Source organism: Ranitomeya imitator, chromosome 5 (assembly GCF_032444005.1).
Source record: "Ranitomeya imitator isolate aRanImi1 chromosome 5, aRanImi1.pri, whole genome shotgun sequence".
In the NCBI taxonomy this organism is placed as follows: Eukaryota; Metazoa; Chordata; class Amphibia; order Anura; family Dendrobatidae; genus Ranitomeya; species Ranitomeya imitator.
Genome location: NC_091286.1, coordinates 57,927,433 through 57,950,178, shown reverse-complemented (window position 1 = coordinate 57,950,178; position 22,746 = coordinate 57,927,433). Strand labels below are relative to the sequence as shown.

The window sequence follows — 22,746 nt, the reverse complement described above, 5'->3', positions numbered from 1 at the left end:
TCCATTACCTTGGAGCTCAGCGATTGGTTGCAGCGGTCACGTGTAGACATGACTGTGCATAGCCCAGTGAGTAGCGGATCAACCTCCGCTTTGAATGAAAATGGATAATCCCTTCATGGAATGAAATGTTTTATTTGACTCGCTGTGAAGACGTTCTGCGCCTCATGCATCCTAATTATTATTCTTTTTGCCCCTCTAGGAATTTGCAGATTCCCTGGGAATTCCATTCTTGGAAACGAGTGCAAAGAATGCGACAAACGTAGAGCAGGCCTTCATGACAATGGCTGCTGAGATCAAAAAGCGAATGGGTCCCGGAGCCACAGCTGGAGGTCCAGACAAGCCCAATGTCAAACTCAACTCCAGCACTCCAGTCAAGCAGACTGGCGGAGGTTGCTGCTAAAACAGCCTGCCCCCTCGAATACCCCATTCCCTCCTCACAGCAGTGAAATCTCAATCTGAACCTAAGTGACAAAACAAAAAAAAAATTGCCTGAATTGTACTGTATGTAGCCGCACTACAACAGAATCTTACCGTCTCCCCAAAGGTCAGCGATTGTAAACGCTCAATACTGACTTTTTTTTTTCTTTTTATGCCCTTGACTCAAGACAGCTAACTTCATTTTCAGAACTTTTTTTTAAACCTTCTCATTCCCCCCCCCCCAATGTGTGCTGGTCTCTCAATGTGTAACCTATGTTGCTTTACTAATGGCACTATCCCCCCTGTGATTAAGCTATCTATTCACCCTCCCCCTCCACCATACTATATATATATATATATATATATATATATATATATATATATATATATATATATATATATATATATAATTTTTTTTTTTTTTTTTTTTATTTTCCCCCATATCATTTGGCAACATTTAGGAGTCTGGTTTAGTCTTCTGAAGATGAAGTTCAGCCATTTTGTATCAAACAGCACAACAGTGTCTGTCAAGTTTCCATGCATCAATAAAGTTTAGTGAGATGTTATATGTAAGATCTGATTTTTTTTGCTAGTTCCTTTTTCTCGTAGAGCTGTGAATGGAAAGATTTACACTGATTGGCCCAGAGGATCCTGGTGGCACAATGTGCCCCGCGGACCCTCCTCGCCCTCTGACGATTGAAGCGCAACTAGTTTTTTTGTTTTTTCTTTTCCATCCTCTGCATATAATTTGTGGCTGCAGAACAATGTAACAAGAACTGAAGAAATGTTTAATAAATATTGTACTTATTGGAAGTAATATCAAGCTGTACGGTGATAAGTATTGTCTTAATTTGTCTTTAGTAATGGGGAGTATGAAGGTATTAAGTCTTTTTTTTGGCCAACACTGCCCTGCATGTAATGGAAGTTTTACATAGGGGTAACTTGTATATGAAACTAACAAGTGCTTAACTAACCCAATCATTTGCAACCACTATTATTGCTTCAAATGTCTATATATATATAAAACAAAAAGTAGGTTAATTAGTAAATCTGTATGAGAGGGAGAAATGTTAGTGACTGTGCAGTGTTTGCCCCATTTTCTTCATTCAGACATTCGGTCTCCCCCTGCCCGATCCACAGTTTTTGTTTTCTATCTAGATTCTGAAGAGGCGTACAGCAGTGCAAGCGTGACGGTGATTTCATTTCTGCCATTAAGTCTATGCTGTTTTATGTTTTTGTTTTTTTTTCCTCATTGAAAATGTATTCTTTATCTATATACATATATATATATACCCGCACATTGATGGCGGACATCTTGTTGTCTAAGCCATTATTTATAAGAATTCCACCAAGGGGGAAAACAAAAACCCAAGACAAGGACACTTTACCTTTTCACTCTGTTCAGAAAAGTCATCCCAGATGCATAAAAGCCAGCTCTGTCCTAAGCTACAAGTATAAGAATACATGTAACGTAGAAATAGCAAGCGCGCAGATTATCGACAGAAAAATGAAAATCACTATGTAGAAAGGAAGGACAGCGTGTACCCGACAGTGGTTCTCAGTATTGGATAATCAGTCCTCTTATGTATATAGCAGTTATACTTCTGTGGATGGTGTCTAAATCTGCTAACTTATGCTACCTATACAGGTTGGAAATTGGAAACCCATGTGTTTGTCTTACTGAAAATAAAACATGTTAACACTGAATTGTGTAGTCAAACGTGGTCATGGCGTACAGGATCCTCAGTATGGAGGTCTCGTAAAAAGGCACAGCTCTTGTGACATTCATGCATTGGTGACTGTCATGGTGGTAAAACTCAATGCCTTGTACAGATCACTAGCGATGAGCGAGTGTGCTCGTTACTCTGGTTTTCCGTGCATGCTTGGGTGTTCACGATTATCTTGGGCGTGCTCGTAGATTATATTGGAGTCCCCGCAGCTGCATGATTAGCGGCTGCTAGACAGCCTGAATACATGTTCCCTAACGGGCAATTGCTGCATGTGTTCAGGTTGTCTAACAGCCGCTAATCATGCAGCTGCGGGGACATTAACAATCTATGAGCACGCCCAAGATACATGGAGAACACCCACTCATCACTACAGATCACTGATCCAACAGGATTTTCTGATCAAGGGTAAGGCCAGGCTTGGCCGCCACAGAGTATAAGGCTATGTGCACACGTTGTGGATTTAGCTGCGGATCTGCAGCTGTTTTCAATGCGTTGTACAGCACCATGTAAACGCATGGAAAACAAAATCCGCAGTGCACATGCTGCAGAAAATAAATGCAGCGGTGTTTTTTCCGCAGCATGTCAATTTTGTGCTGTTTACACCTGCTCCTCAATAGGAATCTGCACAAAAACTGGTAAATCTGCGGCTGATCCGCAGTGCGGTTTACCTGTGGATTTTGCAAAAAAACAGTGCGGAAAAATCAGCACATCAATCCACAACGTGTGCACATAGCCTTAATCTGCATCGGTATGCAATTTTACTGCAAAAGAGCAGTTTTCAAATTGCTTGTTAATCCGGCATGGTCAATCGTATGGGAATTAAGGATTTGAAACCTGCTCGGATATTGGGTAAAACCACTGGATGGCTGTGGGGTTTGCCATAAATGTCCTAGAGTTATCAGGACTCTTCTTCTGACTAGCTGGCGTGATGTCATGGCTGGCTAATAGTCAGGGATGGTGTCTGGTACGAGGTGGGTCGCAGGGCTCCCGTCCTTCCGGTGGTCCTGAGAATCACTTGGCATCATCTCTAGTGATGAGCGAGTATGCTCGTGTGCTAATAGAGTATCTTCGGCGTGCTCAAAAAATGTCGGAGTCTCCATGGCTGCATGTCTCCTGGCTGTACAAAGGCAGCAACACGTAGGGATTGTCTAAGAGCCACGGGACATGCAACCGCGGAGACTCAGACATATTTTTCAAGCACGCCGAAGATATCTCTGGCACACGAGCATGCTCACTAATCATCTCTAGTGTGGATTCATGATAAAGGTGTTTATCAACTGAGGATAAAGGGCTTCTCCACCCTTTTGTGGACTTTTTTTTTTTTTTTTTTACTTTAATGCATGTAATTGGGGCTAAAAATAATTTTTGCAGTTGGGTTTTATTCAAAATGTAGCACTTTGCCGTATTATACTTACTGCTGTCTGCAGAATGAGTCTCCAGGGTCGGCCACATGCTTTATTTTATCAGATGTGTTGAGTACATTATTTGGTGGCACTTACTATTTTATAGGTATGACGGGTTCTCCTCCTGCTCTTGTTAGTGCAGCTTTCCTCATAGGATTGCACAGTTCTCCGGTCCATACAGTGGATCTGGTGGAGGAACATGTGCCAGACAGGTCCATCAGCCTCCGCCAATAGAAAAGCTGTTTTCCCATGTGAGCTTTTCTATTGGAGGAGACTGATGGACCTGTCTGGTCACATGTTCCTCCACCAGATCCACTGTATGGACCGGAAAGCTGCACTATCAAAAGCAGGAGGAGAACCTGTCGTACCTATAAGTGCCACTAAATAATGTACTAAACACATCTGATAAAATAAAGATCATGCGGCCGACCCCGGTAGCTTATTCTGCAGCCGGCGAATGGTGCAGCATTCTTAATTAAACCCAATTGCAAACATTTTTTGGCACCTTATACATTTAGGTAAAACGCTGTCCCCAAAAGTGGACAAGCCCTTTAAAATGAACACTTGTGCTGTGTAATGTCTTGTGCAAGACCAGAATAGTGCGGTATGTGGATTCTAGTTCTAAGCAGAACACAATTCGCATGTGTTTTACATCTTGGAGTAACTAATCTGTTACAAGAGTTGCATGTGTTACTTTAAAGGGTAAGTTAGCTGAGCCCATGGGCCTTCTTTACAGGACTCCAGCTTTGGAGGGATCATCAGGAAGGTGCTCCTCAGACTGCCCCTTCCCAGTTCTTGTCCCAGTGTCCTTTCCATCACATATATTGACACCCATTCAATGACTCCTCTTCTGGTCAACTTGGCGGTTTACAATAGATGGGAGCAATTTGTTTTGGAAAGCCATTCACAAGGTTGTCACTTCTGAGTGGAATATATGTTGTGCCCTGTTCTTGATGACTTGTTACTGGACCTATCATCCAATCTATGCATTCCTCTCCATCCAGTATGTTGTCTCCAATAAAAACAATGACATAAGGCATCTGTGTGCAACTTTTTATGGCTGCTATAAAAACAGACAAATCCAATACAAACTCATAAAATAGGTAGTTGGAAAAAAATCAGTAGAAATGTGACAATACAAAATACATAAACATGCAGGATTATATTAATTGTGGAGTACGGATTGGTTTGCTTTAAAGTGGCCATACATTAGATGAATGGCATCCAAACCGGCTTATTTTAGTAGGCAAAGATGACCATTTGGTGTATAGAGCCATTGCCTGCTCACCTGTGGACAGCGTGCATGGATACCAGTGGAGGAATGGCTGTTTTTTTGTGGGCAAGCATTGATGTAAAGTGAATTACTGTCTTTAAGGTTAATTATAACTTATCTGTTCTGTATGATCCACTAGGTCAGCAAATACCAAGTAACAGTCACTGACCATAGAACCCCCATTCCTAGTATCCATGCATGGATCACACAACAGCTGCCAATTTCTAATTTTAATGAAAAGTGGCCTAAGTGACCAAAGACTGAAGTTGCTGTAATCACATGTAGCGGTATATGGCAGGTGCATTCGCTGCAATGTGGCTTCTTAAGGCTATGTGCACACGTTGCTGATTCGCAGCGTCTTTTGCGGTGCAGAAACGCTGCAGATCCGCAATTGATTTACAGTACAATGTAAATCAATGAGAGAGAAAAAATGCTGTGCACACTTTGCAGAAAATCCGCTGCAGAAATGCTGTGGTTTAAAAGAAGTAGCATGTCACTACTTTTTTGTGAATCTCCAGCGTTTTTGTACCCATTCCATTATAGAAAACCACAGGGTAAAAACCGCAGCAAAAAAACACTGCGGAACCGCAGGTGCGTTTTCTGCCAGGAGAGGCAGAATCCGCACCAGAAATTCCTATGCCTAATCTGCAACGTGTGCACATAGCCTAAATGTTACGGCTCTCCAGTGCTCCAGAAAGTAATGCCTGGAGTTTTGCAGAAACTGAGGACGTTATCCATTTAATTAAATCCCTTGCGATGTTTAAGCAATGTACCCCTGACCTGTGCTACATGCGGCGAATGCTGTGTGCGACCCCAGCCTGAAAAACACTGGCAAATCTGAACTGTTGAATTGTTGACCCACTGATAAATGAGGATCTCCATGTTGGTTTTTTGGCGAGTGCTGTGGCCACATTCAGTGAGCACGGCTTGTGGCATCTTCATTAACCAGTACAAAGCGGTCTGTGTCTCCTCGCTGAGTGTTGGGAGTGCGCTTTTCTATTAACCATTCCATATAGGTAGTGTCTGAAGTTCACTGGTGTTATCTAAAAGAAAAGCACAGAATGCAAATTACAGACATTGTGGGGTGATTTATATTCTAGAATTATACTCCTGCACCTGGAGATGAGACCCCATTAAGGGTAAGTTCACATAGGGCTTTTTTTTTCTGCAGGAAAGAAGCTGCGTCAAAAACGCAGGTTTAGGTGTGTTTTTGGTGGGGGTTTTTTTTTTTTTTTTTAAATGCTAATGTCCTTGGATTTGGACAGCCGCGAATAATGATACTTGTGTTTTTGCAGCACCCATTCAAGTCAATGGGTGAGAAATGCTGAAAGAAGTGATGTGCTCTATGTCCAAAAAGTGCAGCAAAGCACAAAATACTGATCAGACAAAAAACCAATGTGTGCGCAGGAGACTTCTGAAATCTCATAGGCTTTGCTGGTACTGTAAAAAGCAGCTGAAAATTAGTATAAAAAAGCAGCAGAAAACGCCCTGTGTGAACTTACCCTGAGGGGAGATTACTGCACTGTGAACATTTAATGAAACGTCGGCTCTTAAGACGCCCCCTAGTGGTGGCTGCAGGCATCCAACATGTACTCTCTACCGATGCATGATAAAACTATAATTAGGCTAAAGTAGCGCATATTCCCTCCATGACTACTACCAATCTCACTGGCATTTAGAGTAAGTGAAACCTGACAAGTTCTCTGGATTCTCTTCCTTGCTTTGCTGCTACTCCACCATCAACCAGGGCTGTGGAGTCAGGAAGCCAAACCGCTGACCACCAAAATGGGCTCCGATTCCATAACGCCACAGCTCTGCGGTCTACAAATCCTTAACCATTCCGAATTCCTTCTGTTTATTAATCAGGCATGCACAGAAACTGTGCCAACCGTTTTCAGTTTTCATGGAAGTAAAAAAATGTTTAGCCTGTGTTCACATGCTGCGTCCGTGCCATAGGCCCCACTACAGATTGCACCTGGAAGCAGGTCGCTGTAATTCACCTGTATCCCATCACTGCCGCTGGCCACCAAGCTGCCATCACTGGCCAGCTGTATGTAGAGGAGCATGAACCAGTCTCGCACAATTGTTGGGCTATGTTCATACGTTGCATCGTTACTCCCTTTTACATTTCCAGCAAAAGCTATCAGATGGCAGAAATCTCATTCACACGTGTTTTTTTTTTTTTGACAAAATTTGAAAACTGCAAAGTTTTTTAAATCAACTCATTCGGTGTTTCTTTTTTCCACCCCAATGGAAGTGAAAAAAAAACTGCAAGAATGTTATTCACTGCTAACTATTAAACATGTACTGTAGCCACAGCACACATGTAATTTGCATCCCCCCCCCCCCCAAAAAAAAAAAAAGTGAAAAACTGGTGGTTTTGAACATGTTTTTCCTGCTATGAAAGCGGCCTTTGGCTGCAGAGAAAAACGCAGCAGAAGTGCTGAATGTGAACAAAACCTTAGGGATAGTGCCACTTATTGCAGGGAATAATGAATACAAGCTTTTCCGTTCTTCATGTTGGTCTGTGGACATGATAAATGGCCTCATAAACAATCTTAATGTCTCGATAGCAAGGTGGTTATGGGTTTGAAATGAAACCTGTGTAATGTATGGCATCTGTAAGTAAGGATTTGTTTTTGTCCATGGGAAACAATTTACAGGAGTCTATGAAACGTGTAGATAGGAAATGCACCCGTGTCTGCACAATAACCTCCTCTAGGGAGTATGTGCACCCCGGCTGACCCCACGTCGGCCCAATGTCAGTGACTACTGCTTCTGTTAGTCTGGGTTGTTGGACCTGGGGGTTATGGTCAATTTGTAAACAAGCATTTATTAATGAGAAAGAAAAGACTTGCTTCGTTGCGGCATCAGAACAACTCTTGTTTACAAAAATTTGGTAAACACGAGGCAATTTCATAAAATATTGTGATCACAATCTTTACAGGGGTAGTCCGCTTAAAAAAATATGGACACCTCTGGAGTGCATACTTTTTTTTTTTTAATCTTTTTCACTTTACCTAAAATGGATGTTGGGATAATGGTGCCAAGTTTGGAATTTACAAACTCTTTGCGTCCATGCATACTGCTGCCTGTGTATTAAGCTCACTGATACAGTTGTGATCAAAAGTTTACATACCCCGCCAGAATTTTTGCTTTCTTGGCCTTTTTTTTACAGAGCATATGAATGATAACACAAACTTTTTCTCCACTCATAGTTAGTGGTTGGGTGAAGCCATTTATTGTCAAACTACTGTGTTTTCTCTTTTTAAATCATAATGACAACCCAAAATATCCAAACCATGACCCTGATAAAAAGTTCACATACCCCATTTCTTAATACCGTGTATTGCCCCATCTAACATCAATGACAGCTTAAAGTCTTTTGTGGTAGTTGTAGATGAGGTTCTTTATTTTCTCAGATGGTAAAGCTGCCCACTCTTCTTGGCAAAAAGCCTCCAGTTCCTGTTAATTCCTGAGCTGTCTAGTATGAACTGCGCACTTGAGATCTCCCCAGAGTGGCTCAATGATATTGAGGTCAGAAGACTGAGATGGCCACTCCAGAACCTTCATCTTGTTCTGCTGTAGCCAATGACAGGTCAATTTGACCTTGTGATTTGGATCGTTATGTTGGAACGTCCAAATACGTCCTATGCACAGCTTCCGGGCTGATTTGTTGATAACTTGCTGCATTCATCTTTCCTTCAACTTTGACCAAGTTTCCTGTGCCTTTGTAGCTCACACATCTCCAAAACATCAGCGATCCACCTCCATGTTTTACAGTAGGAATGGTGTTCCTTTCATCATAGACCTTGTTGACTTCTCTCCAAATGTAACGTTTATGGTTGTGGCCAAAAAGTTCAATTTTGATCTCATCACTCAAAATTGCCTTGTTCCAGAAGTTTTGAGGCTTGTCTCTGTGCTGTTTTGCATATTGTAGGTGAGATACTTTGTGGCATTTGCGCAGTAATGGATTTCTTCTGGTGACTCGACCATGCAGCCCATTTTTCTTCAAATGCCTCCTTATTGTGCATCTTTAAACAGCCACATCGCTAGTTTTCAGAGAGCCATTATTTCAGCTGATAGTTGTGGGGTTTTTTTTGCTTCCCAAACAATTTTCCTGGGAGTTGTGGACAACATTTGTTGTTCTACCTAACTGTGGTTTGGTTTTTACAGCGCCCCCAATTTTCCATTTGTTAATCACATTTTGAACACTGCTGACTGGCATTATTAATTCCTTGGATCTTTTTGTATCCCTTTCCTGTTTTATACAGTTCAACTACCTTTTCCCGTAGATCTATTGACAATTCTTTTGCTTTCCCCATGACTCACAATCCAGAAACATCAGTGGCTGGATCCTAGAAACTCACTCAGCTTTTATGCACACACACTGATTACAAGCAAACAGGTCACAGGTGAGGATGTTACCTTTAGTAGCCATTCAAACCCATTTGTGTCAACTTCTCTGCATGTTATCAGGCCAAAATCACCAGGGTATGTGAACTTTTGATCAGGGTCATCTGGTTATTTTGGGTCGTCATTATGATTTAAAAAGAGAAAACTCAGTAGTTTGACAATAAATGGCTTCACCCAACCACTAACCATGAGTGGAAAAAATGTTTTGGTGTTATCATTCATATTCTCTGAAAAAAGACCAAGAAAGCAAAAATTCTGCCGGGGTATGTAAACTTTTGAGCACAACTGTAGACTCTCGGTTAAAGGTACCGTCACACTAGACGATATCGCTAGCGATCCGTGACGTTGCAGCGTCCTCGCTAGCGATATCGTCCAGTGTGACAGGCAGCAGCGATCAGGCCCCTGCTGGGAGATCGCTGGTTGGGGAAGAAAGTCCAGAACTTTATTTTGTCGCTGGACTCCCCGCAGACATCGCTGAATCGGCGTGTGTGACACCGATTCAGCGATGTCTTCACTGGTAACCAGGGTAAACATCGGGTAACTAAGCGCAGGGCCGCGCTTAGTAACCCGATGTTTACCCTGGTTACCATCCTAAAAGTAAAAAAAACAAACACTACATACTTACCTACCGCTGTCCGTCCCCGGCGCTCTGCTCTGCACTCCTCCTGCACTGGCTGTGAGCGTCGGTCAGCCGGAAAGCAGAGCGGTGATGTCACCGCTCTGCTTTCCGGCCGCTGTGCTCACAGCCAGTACAGGAGGAGTGCAGAGCACAGCGCTGGAGGACAGACAGCTGTAGGTAAGTATGTAGTGTTTGTTTTTTTTTTACTTTTAGGATGGTAACCAGGGTAAACATCGGGTTACTAAGCGCGGCCCTGCGCTTAGTTACCCGATGTTTACCCTGGTTACCGGCATCGTTGGTCGCTGGAGAGCTGTCTGTGTGACAGCTCTCCAGCGACCAAACAGCGACGCTGCAGCGATCCGGATCGTTGTCGGTATCGCTGCAGCGTCGCTAAGTGTGACGGTACCCTAACTCTGCAGCCGGCAATGAGTAGGGAGATAAAAGACCATAAAAGAAAAACTGTGGAAAAGGATTAATGACGCCCAATTGCAAATAGATTTTATGCCCACATCACATGTATTAGAAAATCTTGCAGGAGACAGAAAACCAGATAATGCTACCTTAGGGTACCGTCACACACTGCCATTTCGATCGCTATGACGGCACGATTCGTGACATTCCAGCGATATCGTTACGATATCGCTGTGTCTGACACGCAGCAGCGATCAGGGATCCTGCTGAGAATCGTATGTCGTAGCAGATCGTTTAGAACTTTCTTTCGTCGCTGGATCTCCCGCTGTCATCGCTAGATCGGTGTGTGTGACACCGATCTAGCGATGCGATCCAGCGATGCGTTCGCTTGTAACCAGGGTAAACATCGGGTTACTAAGCGCAGGGCCGCGCTTAGTAACCCGATGTTTACCCTGGTTACAAGCGTAAAACTAAAAAAAAACAAACAGCACATACTTGCCGTCTGCTTCCCGCACTGTGACTGCCGGCCGTAAAGTGAAAGCAGAGCACAGCGGTGACGTGTGCTTTCACTTTCACTTTACGGCCGGCAGTCACTGAGTGCGGGAAGCAGAGACGGCAAGGGACCTGATGGACACCAGAATGTAAGTATGTGCTGTTTGTTTTTTTTTTCACGCTGGTAACCAGGGTAAACATTGGGTTACTAAGCGCGGTCCTGCGCTTAGTAACCCGATGTTTACCCTGGTTACCCGGGGACCTCGGCATCGTTGGTCGCTGGAGAGCTGTCTGTGTGACAGCTCCCCAGCGACCACACTACGATTTACCTACGATCACGGCCAGGTCATATCGCTGGTCGTGATCGTAGGTAAATCGTATAGTGTGACGGTACCCTTAGTGCAATAAATTACATATAGAAAACAATCGTTATCCATATATATGCTCACCTTTGGGGGTTGTGCAATGCTATGTAGCAATTTGATAACAAATGGGAATCCAACCTCGTGGTATGCCGCCCTTCCAATTAGTGTGGAGTTGTGCTGGTCCTGTTGCAGTCACAACTCCAAGGGATATGTGAGAAAAGAAAATTGGGAGGATTGAATCCCCAAACAGATGTCAGATGTGAACCACTCCTTTGGGCATTTGTCAAATTAAATTTATTTAGAAAAACATGAAAACTTTAAAATAGGTATTAAAATCACAACGCATATCTGCGCTAGCAGAGCCTTCCTCAGGTGTTATACAAAAACCTTTATTACTCAGGTTTTGTAAATAAATTTAATTTGACAAATGCAAAGTGTCTTCTCCATTCTGGACATCGCCCGAAGAAGTGGTTCACATCTGACATCTGTTTGGGGATTCATTCCACCAGAGGGGAGCGCCTCCGATTTCTTTTCTCACACATCACGTGTATTAAAGGGAACCTGTCACCCCCAAAGTCGCGGGTGAGGTAAGCCCACCGGCATCAGGGGCTTATCTACAGCATTCTGTAATGCTGTAGATAAGCCCCCAATGTATCCTGAAAGATGAGAAAGAGAGGTTAGATTACTCACCCAGGGGTGGTCCGGTCCGATGGGCATCGTGGTCCGGGGCCTCCCATCTTCTTACGATGATGTCCTCTTCTTGTTTTCACGCTCTGGAGCAGGCGTACTTTGTCTGCCCTGTTGAGGGCAGAGCAAAGTACTGCAGTGCGCAGGCGCCGGGCATCTCTGACCTTTCCTGCGCACTGCAGTACTTTGCCCTCAATAGGGCAGAAAAGAACGGCTGCTCCGGAGCGACAGCGTGAATACAAGAAGAAGTAATCGTAAGAAGATGGGAAGCCCCGGACTGGGACCGCCCCTGGGTGAGTATAATTTAACCTCTTTTTCTCATCTTTCAGGATTCATCGGGGGCTTATCTACTGCATTGCAGAATGCTGTATATAAGCCCCTAATGCTGGTGGGCTTAGCTCTTTAAAAAGGTTAAAAATAAAAGTCTCCATCTTACAAGTAAATTGTCCTCTGTTCACTGGACAGATAGGCCGGTTGTATGTCCTACCGCTGGGACCCAACTAATCACAAAAACTGGACTCCTGTCCTTCCCTCCATTGATTTCAATATCGGCAATACAAATTCATGCCTGCAGCTCAATGCAACTGTGTGATACCACTATAGTTTAGCAGCAGGGTGCATGTTACACCCCCCAAAGCCAAGACTGCAGCCAGGTGAGAATACGGGAGTGTGGATCCCGTTCTGTGGGACCCACACTCCTCACCTATCCGGTGCATAATGTTGATGCTGGAATACCCCTTTGAGAAACCATGATTGCTTCTATTGTGAGCAGTTGTGTTGTGGACATTACTGTATTGTGATCACATCCATTATTCTGTTCAGGATTCGTATTGTGAGGGACATCATTATCAATATGACCCGTGTGCACCGTCCTATATTCTGTTTTCTTAGTTTCTTGTAAGTCACTGTATAAATCCTGTATGATAGCACCAATATACTGGCGCAGTTGGCTTGCGAATCCCAGGTTTTTGACTATTGCCTGTCTCTAATAGAAATGACAGGAAATGCCCTCAAGGGGACGTTGTGTTCACCGCGAGCAGGTTCATGACCCTCCATCCACCATGTTGTCTACCATAAGTGTCCGTCCTTTCATCTTTAGACTGTAAGCGTGAGTAGGGACTGCCATGACAATGAATGTGCTTGTAAAGTCTTATCTATCCGTGTATTGTTCCATCTCTGTATACAAGCTGTCATACAATAAAAATATCAAAACTGGGAAACAACTTTTTCAAAGAAAGACTATAATTTGTTACATATTATCAGTCATGTGTCCGAGAAGATGCCTTTTAGGTCTCGTTCAGACATTAGTGATTTTTCTTGTTCATAAATGTATCATAATTGTTTATTATTTAGTTTGGTCAGACTCGGATCAAAGTCGGCCAAGTCTCCATAGGGTTAGTTTCACGCTTTTGTATTTCACGGTCCATGTATGACTGCGATTTCCGGACCGACCCCAGTTTTCCTGACCAATGTCAAAGGGGTTTGGCAGCAGCCCAGATAGCTTTGAAGCGCTGTTAACATGCAGATTAATAGCGACTGGGGACATGACCAGTTCCCTTTAATAATGTCTGCAATGTGTGGTGAATATTGGTGACAGATTCTCTTAAGACCCCGTGCCTGTCGTTGTGAATCTCCTATGAACGTTGGGTCATGGACGACGTTCACAGGAGATAGCTATTTCTGCTACAAATGGTAAGGATGAAGCCCTGCTCGGTGTAGCTTAGGCGATCGGATAATCGCAGCTTCAAGTCTCCTAAGGGGACTGCGGAAGTCAGTAAAAAAAATAAAATAAATAATTGCTAAAAATATAAAACCACAAAAGTTCAAAATCACCTTCAATTGTCCCACTGAAAATAAAACAATTAAAATACACGTATTTGGTATTGCTGAAATTCAGAAATGTCCGATTTATCAAAATAAAATAAATTAATCCGATCAGTAAAAGGTGAAACGAGAGAAAAAAACAAACCAATTGCTTCTTATTGCAATAATGGGTGATCAAAACATTGAATCTACTCCAAAATGGTATCAATTTAGACGTCCGCTCAGCGCGCAAAAATAAACCCTCACCCTGAACAATGGAGATGCTACGGATCTCGGAAAATGGCAACATGAGCAATTTTTTTTTTCTTCTTACAAATTTTGGATTTTTTTTTTCACCACTTGGAAGAGAAAAGAAAAAAAAACCTATACATGTTGGGTATAAGCGAACTTGTACTAACTTGGGGCATGATATTGTCACATCATTTTTAGCATTTAGTGAACATGATAAATAAATAAAAAAAACAATTGTGGAAATGCATTTTTTTTTTCATTTTCACCACATTTGGATTTTTCCCCGTTTTCCAGTACACGATATGGTAAAACCAATGGTGTTAAAATGCAACTCGTCCCGCAAAAAAACAAGCCCTCACATGGGCATACCGAAAAATACAAGTTATGGCTCTGGGAAGAAGGGAAGGAAAAAATGAAAACACAAAAATGGAAAATTGCAAAGTTGTGAAGGCAAAGAAGAAGAAGGAAAAAAAAAAAAAACAGATCTGACCCTTTTAACCCCTTAGGGACCGAGCCAATTTTTACAGTTCTGTCCACTGTCACTTTGAGGTTATAACTAGGGTTGAGCGACCTTGACATTTTTAGAGTCGAGCCGTGTTTCGCGAAACCCGACTATGGCTGCTTTCACACATCAGGTTTTTTGTTTCAGGCGAATTCCGGCTCTTCCGACAAAAAACGGAATAGAAAACCGGAGAAGACGGATCCGGCATTTCCCCCATTGAATATTATTGGTGCCGGATGGCGCCTGATAGCCCAGCATTCCTTCCGGTTTGATGCCGGATCCGGCGTCAAGTCGATTCCGGCGTCTGGAAAAAACGTGTACTGTAACGTTTTTTGTCTCCGGCGAAAAAGCCGGAAAGGCCGGATCCGGTCTTTCCGGCTTTTTACAACAATGCATGTCTATGGATGCCGGAAAGCGCCGGATCCGGAAAAAATCGGATCCGGCGGCCGTATCCAGCTTTTTACACTGAGCATGCTCAAAAAACTTTGATCAGCCCCCTGGACTATATATAAAGCAGGGCCATGAGGCCTTCAGCCATTTCCAGCCCAAAAGCAGAAGAGCCAACACCCTGCCAAGACGGAAGGAGCCAGAGAGCCTGCCACAGAGCTGAGAGCCTGCCACAGAGCCGGGAGCCTTCCACAGAGCTGAGAGCCTGCCACAGAGCCGGGAGCCTTCCACAGAGCCGGGAGCCGATTCCACAGAGCCGGGAGCCGATTCCACAGAGCTGAGAGCCTGCCACAGAGCCGGGAGCCGATTCCACAGAGCTGAGAGCCTGCCACAGAGCCGGGAGCTGAGAGCCTGCCACAGAGCTGAGAGCCTGCCACAGAGCCGGGAGCCGAGAGCCTGCCACAGAGCCGGGAGCCGATTCCACAGAGCTGAGAGCCTGCCACAGAGCCGGGAGCTGAGAGCCTGCCACAGAGCCGGGAGCCGAGAGCCTGCCACAGAGCCGGGAGCCTTCCACAGAGCCGGGAGCCGATTCCACAGAGCTGAGAGCCTGCCACAGAGCCGGGAGCCTGCCACAGAGCTGAGAGCCTGCCACAGAGCCGGGAGCTGAGAGCCTGCCACAGAGCCGGGAGCCGAGAGCCTGCCACAGAGCCGGGAGCCGAGAGCCTGCCACAGAGCTGAGAGCCTGCCACAGAGCCGGGAGCCTGCCACAGAGCCGGGAGCTGAGAGCCTGCCACAGAGCCGGGAGCCTGCCACAGAGCTGAGAGCCTGCCACAGAGCCGGGAGCCGAGAGCCTTCCACAGAGCTGAGAGCCATGTCTCCGGGGAGGCCTCCTCCTCCTCGCCGTCCACGCACAGAGGTTAGTATGAACCAAAGGTGTGTGTGTATCATCTATTCTTTTATGTTTCATCGTAGGAAGCTGATGAGGCTGAGTCCCCCGGAGAAGAGGTGGTCCCCGAAGATGAGGGAAGGGGTGGAGAAACCCACGGAGAGGGCTCACAATTGGTATGTATCTGTGATGTATTGCGGAAACACACCCTACACTACACACAAAACATAACACTAGATGCTTACAACAAAATACATAGAAACTGATACTTTCAAACCACACACAACACATACAAAACATATATATCACATGGCACACAACACATAGAATGGCTACCAACAACCCCATAATTTTTTATTTTTGTATTCTAGAGTTCTGAATCTGGTGCCCAAGCAATAGGTCCTTCCAGTGGCTCCCGGGGTCGTCGGCGACATTCACGTGGCGGCCGTCGTCATGTAGGTTTTTTGTTATTTTTTGGGTGCAGGTTAGCAATGTTTCAAATTTGGTGTTAATTTTTTCCCCCTTTTCAAACAGGTTTCACAGCGTGCTCCAGATTCGGACGGTGAGGAGGTCGGCCTTGATATTGACCTCCTCATCGATCTTGTCAGAGACAGGGAGCCGTTGTGGAATATGGGTGACCGCCGCCATGCTGATCTCTCAGTGACCCGTCGACTCTGGGAGCAAATCTGCTGTGAACTGATTCCGAGGTGGGAGGACCTAGATGTTCAGGCCCAGATTCAAGAACGTAAGTATCCTCAGTTCAGTTTTGGTGATGCATTCTAATATGCTGTTTCTAACCAAGTTGTCTTTCTCCTATTTTAACAGGTGAGCGGATTGTGAAAAGGTGGCGGTCGATCAGGGATCGCTTTAAGAAGGAGTTCAATAAAGAGATGCAGGCCCGGAGTGGATCTAGTGGATCTGGAGGACGCAGGAGCACGTACAAATACGCAAGGGCCCTGTCGTTCCTCAGGTCAACGATGGTCACCCGAAGGTAAATATTACCCACCACATGCACTAATGTTTTACATGTCTAACCTCTTTTGCTCTTTCAGCCAGGGCCATGCAATGACAGTATATTAATTGTTTGTTTCTCTCTTTTTCCACAGTACCGTTGGGAGCACTCTGGAGCCTGCAGCACAATTGAACACTTCTGGGGCGATCCCTCAAGAGGCCGCCACCGAGGGACACTTTGACAGTGAGGAACCCTCTGCACCTTCCCACTCTGCACCTTCCCACTCTACCGATCCCTCTTTCCCATCCACGAGCACTGGAGCATCCTGGCCGGTTCCATTGCATGTAGCTGCTGGTGAGAACATAGCGTTTCCTGTACCCCACCCTTCCGCTGCAGCCACCTCTAGTACACCTGTAGCATCGGGGCGGTTTCGCCAGAGGGGTCAGATACATAGTTATGCTCCCGAGTTCTTGCACCTGAACGCATCGTTCCAGAACTGTCTGAAAGTTTTGTCCGAGCAAATGGCTGCAGGATTCAATTTCATAAATTAAAGTATGCTCGAGATGCATACACTTCTGGTAACGATGCGTTCAGAGGCAAAACAGTCCCCGAACAACACTTTTTTTTCAGTCGGTGCTTGAGCAAATGGAGACGCTATCTACTTCTCAGCAGATGCAAGTAATGGAATCCTGCCAGTCTACTCTAGCGCTAATTGCCTCTAGAGCAGATAGTTCTTCCAACCATCCTCCAACTTGCCCCCCTTCCTCCACTGTCCACCACTACAGCCAGTACCATCCTCCTGACCCGTATCGCCAAACAGACATTGCCCCATCACGCCCAACTCGCCATCATCCACATCGTGCCCCGTCCCACCAGCCACACCACCAGCCCCGTGCCCCTTCCCACCATCCACACTATCAGCATCCCTCCCGTGCCACTTCACACCCATATGATGATCCAGACCCATACAACTTCCCATCTACTTCATCCTCACCTCCTCTCCCTGCCCACTTCCAACAGACTGTATCACCCTCTTCCCAAACATCTTCTACACACCACTCATTCTGCCACCTAGTCCTCCCAAAACATTTCGTACACCCCTCCACCCTACCAAATTTCTAACCCCAATCCCACTTTCTTGTCCACCCGCTCAATAGCTTTCTCCACTCCTTCACCCCTAACCGGTGAACATTCTCCACCACCATCACATTCCTCTCTCCACACTCCCACTGTCGAAGTGTCCCTATCAGACAGTGCCTCCGATAGTATCTCCACCCCGACGTATGAAAACATTTAGTACCCCATTTTTTTGTGTGTTACATTGTTAATAAAAGTTTTTGGTTGAAAAATCTCTTGTATTTATTCATTAGGAACAAATAACACTTTTGTAAAAAAAAAGGTTTATTGGTAACAGTAGAACTTTGGGTATGCACATCTTGATTTAAAAATAAACTCAAACAGGTACCCAACATGGTTAAAAGGTAAACCCAAACAGGTACGCAACATGAGGGTAAAAACCAAACTGGTATACAACATGGGTAAGGTAAAAACAACAGGTACGCAACATGGGTAAAGTTTAAAGTTATTACTAGGTATACACAAAGTGTTTAAACTATATCATCCTGCCAGTGTATTCTTCCTTGGGGTGAAATAAAATATTCTGCAAAGTGATCCCGTATTCTGGACACTGTGGCAGAACTTCTGTATGTATGGATGCTGTAATCCATCAAAGTGGTTTCGGCAGAATGGTCCTCAATGGAAAGCTGTTCCTTGGATATAACATAATTGTGGAGGACAACACACGCTTTCACCACCTCATCCACAGTGTTTGTGTTTAAGTTTATGGATGTCAAGAGAACTCTCCATTTGGCGGTTAGGATCCCAAACGCACACTCCACCATTCTCCTTGCACGTGTGAGTCTGTAGTTGAAAATTTTTTTGGTATTGGTTAAACCACGGCTGGAGTAGGGTTTCAAAAGATGCTCTGAAAGCTGAAAAGCTTCATCCCCAACACATACAAATGGCATTGGTGGATCGGAAGTTTGAGGCAGTGGTCTTGGGGGGGGGAAATTGAAAGGTTTTTCCATATAAATGCCGCCCCATAGAAGACAGTTTGAAAACTTGCGAATCATTAGAACGACCATACGCCCCAATGTCCACCGCTACAAATTTGTAATCCGCATCGGCGATGGCCATCAGCACGATGGAAAAGTACTTCTTCTAGTTGAAATACTGAGATCCAGAACCAGCCGGTTTCACGATACGGATGTGTTTCCCGTCCACCGCACCCAAGCAATTGGGAAACTGGCACACTTCCAGGAATCTGTCAGCTACTTCCAACCATGTCTGCATTGTGGGATGTGGAATGTATTCTTCATGCAAACAGTCCCACAGTGCACGGCAAGTGTGCCTCACTATTCCTGATATTGTGGAAATGCCCAGTCTGAATTGAAAATGTAGGGAAGACAGGGATTCACCGGTTGCTAGGAATCTGTGAAGAAAAGGAAGGAAGAAATTACTACAAATTCAAAATATCAAATAAAGAGTCCACAACAAAAGTTGATGCAAAAAGAATGCTTACCGAAGAGTCACCATCAGACGCTCAGCTGGGGTAATGGAGAATCGGCAATAGGTATCACTCCTTATCAGATGTTGAACCCGCTCCACCAATATATCAAAGTTCTCCGCTTTCATCCGAACATAGCAGAAAAACTTTTCAGGGTCACCTCGAAGCTCCATATACAACGTTGAAAAGACTCCCCGGGTCATTCTCTGTGCCGTAATGGGGTGGATCCACAAACGGCGTCGTCGCAGACGCATGACACGCTGTCTCTCTTCCTCTTTCTCAATCACAATAGCTTTTAATCGATTCGCCTCTGTGATGAAATCCACGTTGTTCTGCAGAATCTTTGCAATAATGCCCTCCATCTTGCTCTGTAGCTTGCTCCTCTCCAACCCGTCACAGATGTTAAGAACACTGTATATATAGTTTTCAGCCGGCCAATCACCTTAGCCTTTCAGGGGGCGTTTTTTAAAGCCGGATCCGTAAAAAACCGGAAAGAAAAACGGACGAAACGGATGCGACCGGACGAGCCGGATCAGGTTTTTTGCCGGATCCGGACAACGGATCCGGCTAAAAAACCGGATCCGGCTCGTCCGGTTGCATCCGGTTTCTTTAAAAAAAAAACGGATCCGGTGATGCGGCGCGACGCCGCATCCGGCAAAAAACCTGATGTGTGAAAGCAGCCTATCTTAGAAGTCGAGTCGAGTGGAATCGGCCGATTATCGCGAAAAGTCGGGTATCGCCCGAAACACGAAACCCAATGCAAGTCAATGGGGGAGCATAGTCGGCAGTGAGTGGAGGCCAGGAAAACACCTACACTGCCCATTTTAATGGCAAAAACATCCATTCTTGTTAAAGAAGCTTGTCAATCGTAATTTACCTTATAATAATTGGAAGGCATTTGAAATTGGGGGTCATTTGGCTAAAGTTGTGGGGGGGTAGGGCTGGTTCAAGTAATTAGTGGGCCCAGTAAATCTGGACCACGTCACGGCAGTGGAGCAGGGAGAGGTAACTATTTCAACTTTGCAAGTGCTGTGATCCTGAGCAAGCAGGGGGGGCCCACTCGTTGGCATTGGCACTGGCACAGGGCCCCTCAAAGTACAGCGGTGTGTTTGCATGGCGGGGGCGCCTCCCACCGGCAGCAACACTTTTGCGTACTATGAGAGGCCCTGTGCCAGTGACGTCGCCAACTAGTATTCCTCCCCCCACCTGATGAAGGAACCTGCACTTTCATCTGCACCTTCCTCTTTGTCCCCGTGTAAGGTGGTATGGTATGCGGGAAGAGGAACCTGACTTTCAGCAGGGTCACAATCTTGCTGTGTAGCGTGCACGGGGAATTTTGCGTTATGGGTCAATGTACCAGCAGACTCATCTATCACTGGCTGGGCAATGGGCAGGATGAGGAGGAAACACAGATATAGGCCCAAAGAATAAAGTGGGCTAAATGCAGTTAAAAATTGGTAACACAGGACTAACCAGGGGGCATTGCAGTGGAGGACAACTGGAATGAGAGGCTGACACAGAGAGTAGGCCCAAATCAGTAAGTAGTCGAAATGCAGTTCAAAATTGGCAACCGTAGTAAACAGGCGGCACAGCTTTGTTCAGTGGAGGAGAACAGCAAGGAGTGGCAGACACCGATAGTAGGCCCCAACCCAACTAGTAGGCCAAATGCAGTCTAACATTAACAACTACTTAACGAGAGCCTGAAAATGGAATGTCAGGACAGGAAACCAGGAGAACAGCAAGGAGTGGCAGACACCGATAGTAGGCCCCAAACCAACTAGTACGCCAAATGCAGTTGTTCCGTTTAACCACAATTTAATGAGAGCCTGAAGATAGAAGTTCAGGAAAGGCAACCTGGAGAACACCTTGGAGTGTAACACACCATCTCTCTACACCCCATACCCAATTTGTAGGCCTAATGCAGCGTAGTTTCCAACAACTACTAAACGAGAGCCGGAAGATCGAAGCTCAGGAAAGGCAACCTGGAGAACACCTTGGAGTGGAACACACCATCTCTCTACACCCCATACCCAATTCGTAGGCCTAATGCAGTGTAGTTTACAAGAACTACAAAACGAGAGCCGGAAGATCGAAGCTCAGGAAAGGCAACCTGGAGAACACCTTGGAGTGGAACACACCATCTCTCTACACCCCATACCCAATTTGTAGGCCTAATGCAGTGTAGTTTCCAACAACTACTAAACGAGAGCATGAAGATCGAAGCATTGGCGAGGAAACCTGGAGAACACCTTGGAGTGGAACACACCATTTCTCTACACCCCATACCCAATTTGTAGGCCTAATGCAGTGTAGTTTCCAACAACTACTAAACGAGAGCATGAAGATCGAAGCATTGGCGAGGAAACCTGGGGAACACCTTGGAGTGGAACACACCATCTCTCTACACCCCATACCCAATTTGTAGGCCTAATGCAGCGTAGTTTCCAACAACTAATAAACGAGAGCCGGAAGATCGAAGCTCAGGAAAGGCAACCTGGAGAACACCTTGGAGTGGAACACACCATCTCTCTACACCCCATACCCAATTTGTAGGCCTAATGCAGTGTAGTTTCCAACAACTACTAAACGAGAGCATGAAGATCGAAGCATTGGCGAGGAAACCTGGGGAACACCTTGGAGTGGAACACACCATCTCTCTACACCCCATACCCAATTTGTAGGCCTAATGCAGCGTAGTTTCCAACAACTACTAAACGAGAGCCGGAAGATCGAAGCTCAGGAAAGGCAACCTGGAGAACACCTTGGAGTGGAACACACCATCTCTCTACACCCCATACCCAATTTGTAGGCCTAATGCAGCGTAGTTTCCAACAACTACTAAACGAGAGCCGGAAGATCGAAGCTCAGGAAAGGCAACCTGGAGAACACCTTGGAGTGGAACACACCATCTCTCTACACCCCATACCCAATTTGTAGGCCTAATGCAGTGTAGTTTCCAACAACTACTAAACGAGAGCATTAAGATCGAAGCAATGGCGAGGAAACCTGGGGCACACCAGGGATTCAAGCTTCAGGAGGCTAATTTGCATATTCCAGGTGCCTTCTGGGAGAAGCGAAGTCTCCCTAAGCTAGAAGATCGTTGGGTACAGCCGGGACCAGCTGCTTCGAAAGCATCACCAAACCAGGGATTCAAGCTTCAGGAGGCTAATTTGCATATTCCAGGTGCCTTCTGGGAGAAGCGAAGTCTCCCTAAGCTAGAAGATCGTTGGGTACAGCCGGGACCAGCTGCTTCGAAAGCATCACCAAACCAGGGATTCAAGCTTCAGGAGGCTAATTTGCATATTCCAGGTGCCTTCTGGGAGAAGCGAAGTCTCCCTAAGCTAGAAGATCGTTGGGTACAGCCGGGACCAGCTGCTTCGAAAGCATCACCAAACCAGGGATTCAAGCTTCAGGAGGCTAATTTGCATATTCCAGGTGCCTTCTGGGAGAAGCGAAGTCTCCCTAAGCTAGAAGATCGTTGGGTACAGCCGGGACCAGCTGCTTCGAAAGCATCACCAAACCGCGCGCCGTAAGGCAAGAATTTTTGCCTGTAGGACATTATTGCAAGAGAGCTTGGCTGAGTAG

The 22,746-nt window shown here is 45.4% G+C and overlaps 3 protein-coding genes across 4 annotated transcripts in view; 2 read left to right on the top strand and 1 right to left on the bottom strand.

Moving 5' to 3' along the window:
• Positions 1–1,234, top strand: part of RAB1A (RAB1A, member RAS oncogene family) — a 43,327-nt gene extending 42,093 nt beyond the window's left edge. The window contains exon 6 of the mRNA XM_069768720.1: positions 200–1,234. Coding sequence (XP_069624821.1) covers positions 200–400 — 201 coding nt within the window. The 3' untranslated portion in view covers positions 401–1,234. The remainder of the gene's footprint in view (positions 1–199) is intronic.
• A 3,355-nt stretch (positions 1,235–4,589) lies between these two features.
• Positions 4,590–22,746, bottom strand: part of CEP68 (centrosomal protein 68) — a 56,719-nt gene continuing 38,562 nt past the window's right edge. For both annotated transcript variants that reach the window (XM_069768716.1, XM_069768719.1), the window contains exon 6: positions 4,590–5,866. The gene's annotated coding sequence lies outside the window, so the exon portion shown is untranslated. The remainder of the gene's footprint in view (positions 5,867–22,746) is intronic.
• LOC138681310 (uncharacterized) lies at positions 15,615–17,944 on the top strand. Its single transcript, XM_069768715.1, has 6 exons — positions 15,615–15,673; positions 15,730–15,819; positions 16,015–16,098; positions 16,178–16,388; positions 16,469–16,634; positions 16,750–17,944. The coding sequence occupies exons 1-6, from the start codon at positions 15,629–15,631 to the stop codon at positions 17,144–17,146; spliced, it is 993 nt and encodes a 330-aa protein (XP_069624816.1). The 5' UTR covers positions 15,615–15,628; the 3' UTR covers positions 17,147–17,944.

Coding starts and splice junctions, on each gene's coding strand:
- LOC138681310 (XM_069768715.1), top strand. CDS start 15,629: ATGTCTCCGGGGAGGCCTCCTCCTCCTCGCCGTCCACGCACAGAG. Junction 16,099..16,177: donor CACGTGGCGGCCGTCGTCAT/GTAGGTTTTTTG, acceptor CTTTTCAAACAG/GTTTCACAGCGTGCTCCAGA. Junction 16,389..16,468: donor TCAGGCCCAGATTCAAGAAC/GTAAGTATCCTC, acceptor CTATTTTAACAG/GTGAGCGGATTGTGAAAAGG.